This window comes from Syngnathus acus, chromosome 13 (assembly GCF_901709675.1).
Source record: "Syngnathus acus chromosome 13, fSynAcu1.2, whole genome shotgun sequence".
NCBI lineage: Eukaryota > Metazoa > Chordata > Actinopteri > Syngnathiformes > Syngnathidae > Syngnathus > Syngnathus acus.
This window is the reverse complement of record NC_051098.1, coordinates 11,637,389-11,653,907: the sequence shown is the minus strand read 5'-3', so window position 1 is coordinate 11,653,907 and position 16,519 is coordinate 11,637,389. Positions and strand designations below refer to the sequence as shown.

The 16,519-nt window shown below is 39.5% G+C and overlaps 1 protein-coding gene across 3 annotated transcripts in view; it reads left to right on the top strand.

The window, feature by feature from the left end:
• Positions 1 to 16,519, top strand: part of grik4 (glutamate receptor, ionotropic, kainate 4) — a 166,127-nt gene that overhangs the window by 104,332 nt on the left and 45,276 nt on the right. For all 3 annotated transcript variants that reach the window (XR_005099787.1, XM_037266950.1, XM_037266951.1), the window contains 2 exons: positions 5,294 to 5,472; positions 9,466 to 9,519. Coding sequence is in view for 2 of the 3 variants with exons in the window: in XM_037266950.1 (XP_037122845.1) it covers positions 5,294 to 5,472; positions 9,466 to 9,519 (233 nt within the window). In the remaining variant the exon portion in view is untranslated. The remainder of the gene's footprint in view (positions 1 to 5,293; positions 5,473 to 9,465; positions 9,520 to 16,519) is intronic.

The following is a 16,519-nucleotide window of genomic DNA, read 5'->3' as shown; positions in this document are numbered from 1 at the left end:
ATCTATGCATGAACAAAACATTTTTGAAAGGGCACAAAAGTGCGTATTTTCCGGACTATAAGGCGCACCTTCAATGAATGGCCCATTTTAAAACGTTGTCCATATATAAGGCGCACCGGACTATAAGGCACACCATTAATGCAATCACAATATAATAACTTGAAATAGTGAAAACACTAACAATATATCAATAATGTTAATAGCACACAACACATTTGGCCCGCGGGCCGGAATTCGGTCCATATATAAGGCGCACCGGACTATAAGGCGCACTGTCGGCTTTTGAAAAAAACTTGAGGTTTTTAGGTGCGCCTTATAGTCCGGAAAATACGGTACGTAAAATATATTGAGGTTTCTGTTTTAGGGCAGATCTCATTTTGTGAGTTTATTATTACATCTTACAGTGTTGGCCAAAAATGATGCCGGCCTCTAAGGTGCCCTTAGGACATCAACTTGGAGTGTTGGGGCAAAAGAAACTCATTTTAAGGATTATTTCCTCCCTGTGATTGTGTGTTGGCATGCTGCGAGGGGTCTGAAACGGAAATGGGGAAAAGATGAAATAGGAGAGTGGTTTGTTGATGATGCTGTTGAGCTGCAAAACATAAGCAAAATGTAATGATGGAGCTGAGGAAAGCGGACAGACAACCTCCGGTTTCATACGCTGGCATCAAGTAGGAGATTGCCCAGAAGATGGGGTGTATTGATTGCATGCTTTCCTCTGACCTTATTCATTCATTTGAACTGAGTGGCAGCATGCCTCGTTTCATGCGCAAGGTCCTCCGGAATCGTTTGGTCCCAGCTCCCCGAGCCCCGCCCCCCTTCCCCATCGACTATTGCAATCCGACATCGGCTTGGCACCGTGCTGTCAATGACTCGTCCACACGTTCTGGCCTCATTAATCATCCGCACTACCGCCAGCCTAATAGAGTGTGACCAATTCATGCACATTTTCCAACGATGGCTGAGGACGCACAGGAGTGGAGGTGTAATTGTGCCCAAAGGTAGATCGCACGCCAACACAGACGTTAGTCGAGCGACAATCCTCACGATGCAATGTTTTAACATTTTCCCTATACGACAACTGTGCGATAATTGCTATAATGGATGAAACCCATTTATGGCATGTCAAATGCTACTCAAGAAGGGAAAATTATTTTTTGCTCTAGGAATGGCATGCAATAAATCTTAGAATACAATAAAATATTTTGTCTGGAGTGTGAGGGAAAGCCCACATACCTGTGCACCCGATTCTCACGCACTCTAGATGGGTTTCATAAAACCAAGCATTTTTTTTATGGGTGCTGTTGGCTTCCCAAAAATAATTGGAGGGACTTGTATATGAATGCAGCTTCGTCGCCATCATGAGAAGTGAAGCCACCAGTGGCCACTCTTTTGCCCTGTGTAGGAATTATGCTATCATATACAATGCTAATTATGCTATCATTCATAATGCTATTTTTTTTATCATATATAATGCTAATTATGTTAACATACTATAGTATACTTTTCTGATCTGGCCCTCGTCAACCTGCTAGTTTTCTCATTTGTCAGTGCGGGTGCGTAAAAGCAACACACAAATACATGGACACACACACAAACACACACACCGAAATCACTTTACTTATTTGCACCAATACTTGCAGCGGCCATTTGAAAGGACACCAAAGTGCACTTTCATAAATGAGGTGACGGGAGGTAGCTGCAACTACGTAAGCTCAAACAGCACATTTAAGAAGACGTTCTTATTTCATTAAGGAACCAGTTTCAGGAGCTAGTGGGCTCTTTTATTTGATCTTATAAAACACCCATGAGAGTATTTGTAGTCGTACTTACTTGCCGTCCATATATTCTGTAATGCAAATGTGAACTTGACTTCAGTAGCACAATGAGAATTCTTCTGTTGAAATCCTGAAGGTACTGTTTCCTAGGTAACTTTAGCTTCCTGCGATTGTTAATGGGCTGACACTTGACATGAAATCCACATTCGTAACCTACAATCAGGGTTAGTTAGCGAGACACCTTGATGATTAAATGTTCATGTTCGCGTTCCGTCAGTTTGCTGAACACGCTGGGAAAAAAAAAGATTTTGTTTCGTCAGCTATTTAGTTTGTGGACAGATGTAAAGGTGATTAAGTGTAATGTATTTAGTTCCTCGTGAGTTTGTTCAGTTTATATTACTTCTGTTTTTATTCAACAGATATCTTGGGTTACTCTTGGGGGTCATTTCTTGTTTTCCATTTGGTTTAAATGGAAAGTGTTTGTTGTCTCTGTTCAACAGTCCCAAGCGACGCCCACCCGCCCCTTGCATTAATGCAAGAATCACATTTTTCCTCAAGGTGAACATTTTTATTTTTTCTTTAGAAGTTGGTGGAGTGACTCCTATATAATGACTCTGGAAGTGAAGTGGTGCATAAATCTTAGTGAGTGCTCGGGAGGCAATTTGGTGGATAAGAGTATAACAAGACATTGACTATTTATCATCTTAGATGTCAGTATAAGGTGGACCCACATTTAAATCCCCAGGCCCTTGCACTGCAGTCAAACTAAATGACAGAGTAATGGATTTGTCTCTACGTGATTGTTTTTCATCATTAGAATCATTTGCTTGAAAAATAATGCACATGTTAATATTGCAGTCACTAGCAAATTTGTTCTCACATTGTGCTCAACAGAAATGCAACAAAAACAATAATTATGTAAATCTGTTGTGTCCGACATGTTCTTTAGCGTGTGATTTACATCGAAGCACTGCCCTAACCCATAAAACAATAATTAGAGTTTCGAAAGACTCCTCAATCAAATAAATGATTTCCAGAATGTATATTGCACAATGGAGACTCATCCGTGAAAGACAAGTGTGAGTATAGAAACATAATGAGAAAAAAAAAAGTTGTGTACTTGGACATTTATCAACCTGGTGGCCTTCAATAGAAACCGAATATAACAATTCCACTTGAATAATCTTGATCGGTGTGTTTACGAGCCCTACGTTTTCGACAAAAGAAATCTTTGATTTTAAAGTTATGACACTCTTTTTAGTTGCTGTCATTGTTACTTTGAGTCAGCGTCTAATCCTTCCACATTAACTTTGGGCAAATTAAAAGCTTGTCTCATAAATCCGACTTCCCACCACGCGTGAGTATTTCTTGCGACTAGTGATGATGGAATAAATATTTAATTGTGTTAAGTTTCATTTTATTAAACACTTCATGAATATTTAGGTTGAAACATTCAAAACTAAATAATTCAGATGGCATTTAAGAGTAGTTGCAGTACGTTTAATTGGCATTTAGATTCTGAGGGGCTCCTTGGAAAATAAAATCTCCCCTTTAAGAGGTCCCTAGACCCCAAAAAGAACTCGTATTTGGAGTGCGAGAGGAAGCTCTGTGAGGCTAACGCGCTAACGGCTAGCTTCCTGCGGTATTGTCAGGCGACTGCACCTGATGGGAAGTCACCGATGAAATATGGTTCCCCTCTGTGGTTATATTTTGGGTTAATGGGGCGGCGATTACGCTGGCACCTCACGTTTTTTGACACATCTCCTCTACTGTACATTTTAAAGTTCACATTAGTAGCAAAGTCATAAAAGTAGGTCTTACTATGCCCACGGCTAAATGATGACTCATCACAAAGCTGTAATATATTATTCACCTGCACACGCTGTGGATTTTTATTCTCTGCAGCCTGTTGTGGCTGCATTTGCTCTTTAGATTTGTGCTTGCTCGTAATGTTGGCATCAAAGCAGAACTCAAAAAGGCGTATTGTTACTGCATTTCTCAGTATAGCCGTAATGTGTCTGACAACACACATCAGTCAAGGTCAAACTTGACTTTTTGTATCCAGCTGTATATTTTTATACTATTCAGGCGAAGCAAACTGGTTCCCCAAACAAAACAGTGAGCGATTATATCATCCTAGTGTGGAAAAACTCCTCTTTGATTGTGACGCAGTCAGAACCCTGATGAGAGCATGAACTTCCTTGGGTGTCACTATATTTGTACGCAGCCACGTCAGACACAGTTCACCGTCTGATGTCATAAAATCGACGATAAATTGTACTTGATGTGAGCTGCGGCACAGGCTTGGATGCCAGGCAGGCAGACAAGGAGGGTGATTTAGTGGAAGCTATTTCAAGCTCATCAAAGACGCTCTGTGTTGTAGCACAGAGGGAGCTGCAATGACAGGTTCAAGGCGGGGGGGGAGGGGAACTGGGGGTCTCATGTCATGGGCGTCCACATACAGCAAAACAAACACTTTCAATATTATAGCGCCATGCAGACAGGAAGACTGGCGCTGTTAGGCACGACGGGGAGTTAATGTGCTTGACCGGCCGTGCCGCTGACAAGCGTGATTTTTTTTTCCGCGTTTATTAAATAACAAACAGCTTCTTATGACATGAATATTATTTGGGTGACAGAACAGACTTTGTTGCATTCCCATCATAGGAATGGAAATTTCTCGTAAAATGAGGAGCTATTGTATAGTAATGGAATGTAAAATATTTCATATATAGGATTGGCATTGACATTTATGACAATCAGCTTTTATCAAGACGGGGTGAAGCAGCATGTGACTCATTATCCAAGTAACTGTCAACAATCAGATGCTTATCATGAAATTGGGAGTAAGTGTGGCAGAAGCTGCCCTTTGACCTTATACTGTACTGACTGCACTTGCTCCGTTCGCCGTCTCCTCCTCGAGCAATAAACAACAAAAGACCGGCTTCTTTTTTTTAATTACGGTAATATAAGATATTAACCTCCGCAGATGAGCTCTGACAAGATGCCAAGGCGACTTTCATGCTAATTTGCCGAGGTCGATGCTCTCTAATAATCCCAGTTGTGTTTTCTTTCTTTTCTATATTGGAAATTAGCCAAATAACCTCTCAGGGTCTGTGCTAAATATATGGATGCCAAGTGACTCGTTAACTTCTGCCAGGAGCCTTTTGATTAAGTTGGCTACGTTTTAATTAGTGCAAATCCCTCTTACCTTACTGGAATCAAAACAGTGTTGGCACAGCCAATAAGCAGAAGGCCATTTGCTCAAAGGCTTTTGTGTGCTAGACAGAAGTCACAACAGAGTGCTAGCTAGCTTTTTTTTCTGCATAGGAAAATTGTTTCATGGACATCAAATCAGTGATTGGTATAGTCATCATTAATAATTTCTACACACCCCTCTGAATCTTCTACATCTACATTTGTTAAATGTTATTAGTGTTAAGCCAAACCAAGTCTGATTTAGAGTCTTCACTTCGTTATAAGTAATCCACTGCGTGTATATCTGTGCTTCTCAGGCTTATTGAACCTGGAGCAACTCCTCAGGCAGTTCCTCATCTCCAAGGAGACCTTGTCAGTGCGTATGCTCGACGACAGCCAGGACCCGACCCCGCTCTTGAAGGAGATACGAGACGACAAGACCGCCACCATCATCGTCGACGCCAACGCCACCATGTCCCACATCGTTCTGGAACGGGTCAGTGTTGTGTGCACACACGATAGAAATGTAACAAGACTCCCCCAGGACTGAGAAATGCTCAAGGCAAGAAATGTTCAAGTATAAAAGTAATTCAATATGTAGAGAATTTAAAAAAAAAAAAATTGGTTGCGCTTCAATTTTGATTTGTGGAGATATATATTGTATTTCCCACAGGGCACAAAGGAGAGAGAGAGAGAGAGAGAGAGAGAGAAAAAAAATACAGGAGAAGTCAAATGTTTTTTTACCGCCATAATCCATTTGCTGTCTTGAATCACAAGCAAGATAAATTGTTGCACTTTGGGCTGAGGGCACATCTTTAAAAAACACAGCATCATCAGTCTACAGTCAGAGAAACAGTCCGAAATAAAGGCAGAGGAAATAAAGCAATGTCATAAAGAATAATACTAAAAAAGATGCTGCGACATACAAAAAAATATTGATGACAGCATAAAATATCATTTCAAAGCATGTTTTAGCATTTCAATGCGACTGTTTACCACAAATAAAATTATATGTGGGATCTCGATACACTGAAGATACTATGCCTGAAGAAAAAAAAGCGATATTTTGCTCACTGATTTTAATGCAGGAGGCACAAAATCAATTCCAGTGGGGCGGAAAAGGTGAGTACTGATGTCAGCTATGCTGCTGAGGTACTTTGTAGCAGCAAATTGCACAAGGCATACTGTGTACATCTTTCCTTTTTTCTTGACACAAGCAAAATGTAGCTCCACTTCTGCATTGTTATGCTTTGAGGATGTTTGCCCACCAAAATTAGAATGACTTTTGTGAAATTTTAATTTGTGTCAATGACAATGTCGACTAGTCACTGTGTTTAATTTCTGATTCATATTCCATTTCTAATCTGAGGACTATGTGTTGTCCTTAAGCCACCATGACTGTGGGTAGTTCTCCGTAAGTATGGTCCAACCAGATGCTTAAAAGCGGACCCACTTTGAGGGTAAATATTTATTTCCCTTTACAATTAATCAGCAGATTTTACTGCTTACAATATTTCAAGCATACTGCAGAGACACAATAAACAACCATGCTGAGATTTGTGCTCATTTTATTTGTGAATGTATTTGGAGTGATGAAAAATAGTCATCACAGCCAATATGGTTCTTTATTTATAACACACTATTTCTTTATTCATAGCACACCTTAGGAAAGTTTAATTTTGAGCATATGGAATGTACCTGGTTTGGAACAAATTAATTTTATATCACACTTCTGGGTCAAAGTCCCCCCCGCCCCCCAACTTGTAAATCCCTCTGTCCATCAAGTCCAAACAACTTTGTGAATCTCATTCTACTCTAAAAACATCAGAATACTTCATAAGTGTAGCTATTATGCAAATCCAAATAGCCCATTGTGTTAGGGAAGAACATTTTTATGGTGCCATTAGTAAATGTGACACTGTCTCCAACATAACAATATGATCCTTATGTGCTTTGTCCTCTCCGGCACATGCTGATAATTAACCTTTCAGTGCATTATTAACACCTTGGACACTTAAAATAATGACGCTTCATCTGATTGGAGACTAATGTCTGTGAGGGGCTGGATGGCATCGATAGTAGAATCTGGGGAAGTGAGAATGTTTGGCAGCAGCATATGGCCCTGTTGTAATTAATACACACCTCATTATTTCTGCAAGACAATGGATGGATAGATGGCCAGATTGAAGGTGACGTCAAGTGGATGCATGATGGAGTCGAGCGAGGCAGCGATTCGTTCTGTTCTCATTTGCGCTTTTCCGCTGTAGTCTTCTCCTCAATCAAGCATTCGGACTGCCATCAGCGGTCATCTGGTCCCCATAGCAACCCTGACAACCACGGGACAAAGAGCAGTGGGAGTCCACAGTGGGATGTCTTGCTTCTCGTCGCCTTTGTAACCCTTTCTCTCCTCCTTCTTTCTCAACGTTATGACTTCGGGAGCCATTCCAAGTATTGATAGATATATGGCCATGACATTTAAAGGGATGACTGGAAGATTGGAGCAAACAACAGGAAATGAAAAGGAATTTGGCTTGATATGAAATTACCCCACAAACTTATACCTACAAATAAAGTGACAAGTTTGTAGAGAAAAAAAACGATCCTGGCGATCATGGAAATCACAATTCAAGGCCACTATGGACAAAATTGGATGGATCCCAAAGGTGACGGGTTCTAATTGGTGGTTGGATCAAACATGACAGACTGTGATTGCCGTGGATGCCGGGCCTCGTTTAGAACTAGCTAGCATACTAGCTAGCATACACTCCTGCCACACCCATTAGCTGAATTCTGTCCCAGTTGATTGTCTCAACACTTTGTCATGACGTTGGCATATCTGTTCTTCCTGGACAAAATATTATTACTGTAGTTCTCCATGCGTTCTTGTTATCTACCCATCCAACTTCTTTCTCCCTTTCCGTCCCTTTGTGTCAAGCTGTCTGCCTTTGTGAATGTCAAGAGACAAGGGTGTGGAAAAGCTGGCAACTCTCAAGTGGAGAGCAAATCATATCAAAGCTGGCCACCGACGCCTTTGCCAGGCTCAGATGATAAGAGCGACCATCTTGTCCAAAGGGACCCCGACATGTCTTGTGTACATCCTCAAATTGAGCCTCTTTGGACAAAGGTCGATCTAGCAATCGCCTCTGTGAGCTTTTAGCATTCGGAGCGATTTAGGTCCGTTGTGCTAGCGTGTTGAATGTCAGGGGACAGCCGCAAAGTCCTCGAGTAGTAAAGATAATCAGCTCACGAGTCAGCTGGCTTGAAAAGGCTTTCCTTTAGCATTGTTTTCTTGAAGTTGGCAGGATTTTAATAACTTCTATGCAACGATGCGTTAAACACCTAAAGGAGTCTTTCTTAATTCAGTTTAATGAACTTTTTCTTTTATTATTCATGTTGCTATTAAATACTCAAGATGAATATTCAAGACTTCTGCTGCTTCCGAATTAGGGATAGGAGTGAATTTACATGACAACAGTGAAGGAAATTAAATATGAAATGTAATTAAAAAAAATATTGGAATGGGAAAATCTGGATGTTATAAATATTTCATGCTAGTTAATGCTATATTATGGGTTATTGACAATTTTATCAGCCATTTTAAACTTTAGTCTTGGATTTACACAATTTTCAATCACGCCTGTTAGTTTTTAGCACTTTTCGTCAACCTCAATCTGTTTTTGTTTTTTTAATCAAGGATTGATTCAGCATCACCTCCGCTAGTTACAGCCCAAATATTACGCTCCATTGTGCCTCATTTACTTCATGACACGACTAATCATCAATCAGTTCCACACAATCAACCAAATGCTTAACAATTAATTAATCGATTAATTGTTTTTATGGGACAGTCACGCTCTGAATGATCTGTTGTACTTGTTTGGACAGCAAACTCTTTGGGATACAATTAACTGTACCTGTGCAGCCAAGTGTTCTCCATTTTATTTGAACTGCTTCAAGAAACAGTTAAAGTAATAAATAAGAATTTATTTATTTCAATTACTATGGCCTTTAATATTTAGTATTTTTAAATTTGATAGCAATATAATCAAAGTGGAGCTTTTTCAAGGTCATTGTAGCTAGTTTTGGAAAATACTGACCTTTGTCATATCGCATACTGTGTGCCAATACCTATTTTTGATAATGACGGAAATTCTGAAAAGTTCACCATCTCCTTCACGGTCGCACTCTGCTGTGACTTTGATTTAATCAAATTGTCAGACAGTTGTCGAGCAGCATACTAATTCACCTCCGAAATTTAATTGCTCCCCCTAGAGCTGCAGTCAGATAAATGTCTGTTCTTATCAAGAATGGGATTTGATCAGTGTGCCATCGAGTGGAGCGCAAGTTGGCTCACCTCTGACTCCTTCATATCCTTCACTCTCTCCAGTTTCTCTCTACAGCTTCCGTTCAATCTCCAAACCTTGACTTTTTGTATTTTTTTCCCCTCCTACCACACGTCTTCCCTCACTGCTCCTGTTTTTGTGTGCAGGCATCAGAGCTGGGAATGCTGTCAGTCTACTACACGTACATCTTCACCTCTCTGGTAAGCAAAAAAAAAAAACCATTCAGTTGCATCTTGACTTTTCGCAAAACTTTGTGGTGGGTTGTTGCCCGGGTTAAATCTTTGTAAAGATCCTTGTAAACCTTTATCTTTAATTGTCATATAAAGGTTCAAATTAGTTTTGTTCATAATAGCTCCGCAGAGACGATTCACTCCAGGCTAATTTATAGCTCATTACAACTAAGTTGCGCCCATCTTTTGGCATTCGTTCACAGCTTGAGAATTATTCGCTTCTTTTCGCCACTCTTACAGAGAAATAATGCTCCACATCATTTCTCGCAGGCCGTCCAACACGTAATGGAGATGTCCCCATGGTGATGCATCTCTAAAGCTTATGTATTATTCTCACTGAGACACAAGCAGTATTGTCGCCACAAAAATGTATTTCAATGTTGTTATGGACAATTTAGAGTCTTCATTTAAAGGACAAAATATTCCAAGCATAATTTCAATTTCCAATTTGTTATGAAAGTCAGCCAGATCTAGTGGTAGTTAAGATTGTACTTTATTGACTCCACACTTCTTGGTTGCTACGTTACCTAATGGAATCATTGAGTCCAGAAAAAATAGGAGAACTGGTCCTTTCTTCCTAAAAGCTTTTTCTACACTACAGCGAGCGAACATACAAGGGGCAAAGGTTAGAGCAAGTTAAATAGCCTACTGGCACTGTAATTTATTTTATTTCTGGCTTCCCTATATAACACCACTGCCTCACTTGGAGCCTATGACCTTTGACCCCAACAGAAAACAACGATACGGGAGCCCAGTGTCTTCATAACGGGATCTAAGGCTGATTTGCCAAGACGAAAACGTCTTAATTTACAGCCTCGAAAAATGCTCAAGGGAATTATTTCGCACTTCTCTTAAACAAAGGAAATAAATTTCTGCCAACTAGAAGATTAAAATCCCGCTCAAACATCATGTATTTATAATACAGGAGGATGAAATTCACGATTGTAAATGATGAATCGTGCCGTAAAAGGACAACCGATGATGATACGTGCGCAGCGTACTTAAGAAGGGCATGTTCGATTAAATATGCATGGATTGGACGAGATAATAGAATGTTAATTAAGTGCAGCTAATTCACTTTAGAATCTAAAGCGAATTTTAGGTCATGTTATTGCTCCCCTTGCATGTCTTGCACTTAAGGGCGTCAATGAGCCGGTTCTTTGCTTTCATTTCGTGTTGGCTCTCATTCCTCGGCTTTGTTGGCTCTTATTTCCTCCGAGCGCCGCTTTCTTCTGTCTGCTTTAGCTCACTGGCACTTCATTTATCTTTGCTCGAGACACCCCTGACTAACGATCTGCCACAGCGCTCCATTGCCTAATCTGTTTCCCTTGAATCATCTCAAGACGCTCGTCAACGTCCTCGCGCTGCTCAACTGTAACTTTTCGCCTTTCTCTAGTCTTGACCGCTCGCAGATTTGGCCGATTTCTGTTTTCAGTTTGGGGTTCTGCTGTGTTTATTCTGCTTGAATGTTTTTTGTCAAGAAAAAGATGCATCTAAAGTCACGAAATGCCAGGCATATATTGTGTGAAATTAAAATGCTGTATTCCAAAATAGAAATATGTATATACAACAAACAGCTGTAACAGAAAAGAAAGTCTCAAAAGCCCCTTTTGTAGGCGTTTGGTTGCTGTTTTATAATTTCAGTTGTCACCAAAGCAAAAAATATTAGTGTTTCTTTTCACTAAAGCTTATTTTCTCCGCTTTTTGGTTTGAAAAGCTGTTTTTGATCAAACAAACCGAGGAACCCCATCTACTGCCCTAAGACAGCATGCTCATGAGCGGTTTGAAAGATGAATGAATAAAAGTTTGACATATACAAGATTGCGCAATATGGTTTTACCGCATGTTATAATTTATGGCTAACGTTTCCCAAAAAAATATTCCACCAGTTGCTGAACTCAACCCTTCATTTATAAATATGACTAAGCTATTAGTGTAAGTTTATTTGTGTCAAACCAACTCTGTAATCTTTTTATTACAGAGTTGGGAAGCTATTAAATTATATATATTGCATAATTATATAAGTATTAATATTATGAACACAGATTTATAATTAGGGCAATAATAGTAATGATTTGATTTGCAATGAAAAAAAATTGTAAAAATGTGTTGATTTATTATTTTTGAAATAAACCGTGCCACAAAAAAGTGAAAAATAGCATCAGGCTTGGAAAGGTTACCTTTTACAGGATTGTTGCGGCTGAACAGCCGACATCATGCAGCCTCTCAGCGGCAACTTAATATAGCATACACACGGGAGTCATGCACACACACGCGCACAAACATACACAGAGGCTTGGCATAGCCAAGCTGATGGATGGTAGGCACAAAGAATGATAAAAGGACACACGCTTGTGCAGGCAGACACATTTTCAGTCCCACTGGCACTCAGTCTGTGCTGCGTGGCTTCCATCTAAGTGATTTGTTCCCCACCGCCCGAGCTACTCGGCGGGATTGAATAAATCACATCAGGCTGCCAGTGACTCATCATATGTTGATGGTACCCCTAATGTCATTTGAAGGTTAGCCGAGCACAAGATCGGGCCTCCCGGTGACTGCGTTGCGTTTGTTTTGATCTCGACAGAAAGAAAAGCGAGGCGCCGCATGCGTGCTTTTATGCAATTGGGAACTTTACTGTGTGTTCAGGATGTGTTCTGAATGCAAATATTCGGTCAAATCGTGACTTTACGGTTGAGCTGAGCAGTATGAATATCATGAAATACAAAATAGGCTATAATAAATCACAATATACCACCACGTAGACATTTTCCGTTATTCTATAAAAAAAAAGATACAACACTGCTTACTTTTTCTCACTTTATTTTGAAATGAGATTAAACAGACGTGTATCAAATGAGAAAACTTTTCCCATATAAAATTATCAAATGTAAACAGATGAGGTAAACAACTACATATTTTTGCAGGAATGAAGCTATAAATCTAAAGAGGCATGAAAGATAATATGGATTTAAAATGAAATGGATTCGAAAAAGACACAAGCTCTACTGTAATGTATTTTTGATGACGTAAGTGCGTCACAGTACAAGTCCAGCCCAACAAAGTTTTTTAGAACAGTCTCCCAACATAACTCCCAAATACAAATCTTGTCAGATATGATTCTCAAAGTGCAGCACGAGTACATGGAGTGGTACCAAGGCTTTCATTAGTGGTATATAAAACAATCCCTCAATTAAACACAAATATACCGTGTGTTTCTATTCTTCTGTCCGCACCCTCTTGTCTTAATTCCTTTTGTGGAGTTCGGTCCTTCCTTTGGAGTATGATGCGTCTGTGAAAAAAAATTTTGCACTAGATTTTCTCAGGCTCATCCTTTAAGCCGCTGTTGAAAGGTCTGAAAGGTGCTGAAAAGAAAAACAACAACTTAAGTCTGTACATCATTTTGTTGTGTGGATAAGGTAGACTTACGTAGTTTGGATGGATCAGTGTTGCCAGCTGCAGTTATTGAAAATATGTGTCATACTTGCATGCAGTAGAACTCTACAAATAATAAAAATACACTTAAATTCATTTGAGAGACTTTGGGGATATTTATTATTATTATTTATTATTAAGTGAACTGTAACTTCATCTTTTGAGCTCTCTCTCGATGTCTTCAATCTTCTGATTTTGTGACACTATAGAATTTTTTTTTATCGCCATTCAATTTGAGAGATTCTCCTGTTCATTTCGGCTAATGTTGTCGTTTTTTACCCTCATTTTAATGTAGCCCTATACTCTTATGAAGTGTTTCCCCCCCCCCCTTAGGCTGAGGCTGTTATCTAAATGAATTTCCATTCCTCTTTGTCGACACACTGGCATGCCCTCCATGCTTTATTTGCAAGTTAGTCCTCTGAGCTCAACTTGTGCTTCTAATTATTTCTTTCATTTCCCCCCCACAAAAATACAATTGTCATCTAAGAGCAGCTCAAATTATTATAAAGGTTTGTTTTCCTCCACTGTGGTTGTTTTGACCTTCGGTGTTTTTGTCATTTCACCTTTTCCTCTTAAACTATCCTTGCTCCATCTTCTTCAGCAAACAATACATCCCCCCCCGCCCACGCTGCCTTCCTCAGACTTCAGCTTTGATGAAAAATATTATCTAGGTGATACAAAATTCAATTTCATGTGTTTATTTGCTCTGGCAGATTCTCCTTGTCAATATTTAAAAGAATTTGGGTAGTATATATAAAAAAGAAATGCATCGAGCTTGCCCTGAATGAACTCGAGAAGCACCTTGTCATTCAAACTGCTTCAGCGTGCACTCATTGTGACTGTGAAAATGATTCCCATTTAATTAATTCCCCTCCACTTATGTCAAGTTGATATTGCTAGGTTTAGACTCATAGCTGAGACTCAATCAGCTGAGAAATGGAAAATGTAATGGGCGACACGGAAGGGCAAAAAGGCATGCAGACTGTTAATAATATTGTTACTATGTCATAAATATGTGCTTGCCTGCCATTTGTAATCCAAACAAATAATGTTCTCTGTACAGTACTGTACCATGATTTACGCTATATATATTTTCTTATCTGTCTGAGGATCACTTTCGTTTCTACGCTTTAAGCAACCATGTAGTACGAAACCAAAATGGCGACCAAAACCGAGCGAAACACGTGCCGCTCACATAATAGCGCTAAATCTCTCCAATAAACCCGACGGTACCATTAGAATAAATGATTTAACGTTTAATGCTTCACAAAAATAATGCACCTTATGTGTGGAAATGTTGTAAAATAAACCTCACTGACTTTACACCGAACAATACGATACGTGTCATAGGCTAACAAGCACCGCTTCAAAGTTATGAGTGCTACTCAAATCTTTAAAGCAGTTTAACATTGCAGAAAATGGATAGACATTGTAAACGGAATTTTCACAGATTGGGTCAAACAGCTGGAACAGACTGTGAATGGCCCCAAAGTCTCTACTTCTTTCTATTTCTCAGGTTACTAAGACAACAAAAGCAAACTTTTGTGACCTCCAATTTTGCAATGGGAATGTGAGTTACCCTTGTCTCATGTACGAAAAAGAAGATGTGGAGCGTCATCGTACACGCTTTAGTCATTCGTTCAACCTTCTCGAAGACGAAAATGTCACATTCTCACTTAGAGAACAGAACGATAAAAGATTTGCAACGATATCCAAGGATGGTGTTATTCTGAGTCATTTTTGCATAAATTTGTGGGTTACGTTGGCAGAAGGTGCAAATATGCCATCGTCAACTGAAGTGGTATGTTGGCTAATTATGCTAACCTTCACAAATAATGTGCATTTCTTTCTGTTGACCCAGAAAACTAATGCACTGCAAATTATTATTATTATTATTAATGTATTATTATTATTGTTATTATTATTATTATTATTACTAGCATGTAGCAGAAATGGCAAATACCTAATACTCACAGTCTCTGCTTGAGTCGAAGTGCAGATCCTTGTCTTCTAAATACTTTAGTGAATGTAGAAACACTGATTAAATCCACAAACTGCAAAGTGCATGAATAATTTCTTTCTATGTATGTTATTTCTTCTCTTCCGATAACGCAGTTTGTTTACCGCAAAATCCTCAAAACCCGCTTTCCTGTACTGTAATGACTCCATGTCTCCATCCACCCTGTTACCACCCACTTTCCTTCCCACTCCCACTTCTTGATGCCTCACTGAAGGCAATTGTATTACACGCTATTATCTTCTAAATCCCTCGGCTTGAGTCGCACAGCTTACTGTCGCCTCTTGCAAGGAAAGTTGGAATTGGTTGTTGACTTCCTTGTTATACGCTGTTATTTCCTCCCATCATCATGTGCCGGATAACCAGTAAATCCTTTTCCTACAACATTTTTCATTTATTCTGCATGCCATCTTCATCCAATTCTTCTATCACATAAAGTATGTAATAATAATAAAATAAGAAATAATGATAAGCAGAATAATCATAATAATAATAAAATAATAATCCTTTCAGTATTGCCGGTGACAGTACACGATTCACTAACAATACTAAATCCTAACAAATATTTTTACCCAGATTTGTCTTTGATTTCAAAATATACTGTCTAAGATACGATACATTTTTTGTCCCACATTTGAAAAAAACGACACACAAAACAGAGAGCCAGGATGCAAAAAAAAAAAAAACATCATACCAAATTACATCCCGCATGTCCTCAAATAATGGCCTCTGCTTTCAGACGCGATATCTCAATTAGTCAGCCAATGTTGTCCACCGAAGCAAGACAACAGCTCCCCTCGTACGGGCAGACACTTCGTTCCCATTGTAACCTCTATTGGATTAATTCTTTTCGGACTAATCAACAGACAACACTGGGTTTTTGTTCCAGCCTTTTTCAAGCATGATGTAAAGGTCAATAAAGGCCTCCTCGCTCATAGCTAGCATGAGCGGCTGGCAGTTGCGTCAATAAACACGTCTTTCCCAGGACCATACGAGGAAACGTGCTGTTTAGTGTCGACCGCAAAATGAGAGCGGGTCCGTTTTGTGGCGCAAATGAACAATATTGTGTCGCCACCGTGTGATGTTCAGTTTCTCTTCATTTCTCGTGTGTTCTTTCACCACAGGGATTATTTTATTTACAATCCACTCCAATTTGTGTGAATTGTACAAATCAGCATTTAATTGAAGTGTTTTAGTTAAGAAGTCCAATCACACATTTACCACGCCAACATCTTTTTTTTTTAACACACGGGCACATAAGGGCCACTTAACACTAAATACGCTGTTTGGAACTAAGTGCTACTAAAATGTTGCAACTGCTGTATTCCTCTGTTGGTTACCGGAACGTCCACATGATTCGAGTTCAATTCCTCTTCTATGAATGAGAGCTTCGATATTTCAATCGTACGCTGCGTTAACATCCGCTCAGTAGTATGCAAGCAAACGAATTAAAGATGGAGCAAGTTCTGGGAAACTAGACGTCAGCGTTGCTCTGTCACGATCAATTTATCAACATCCCGT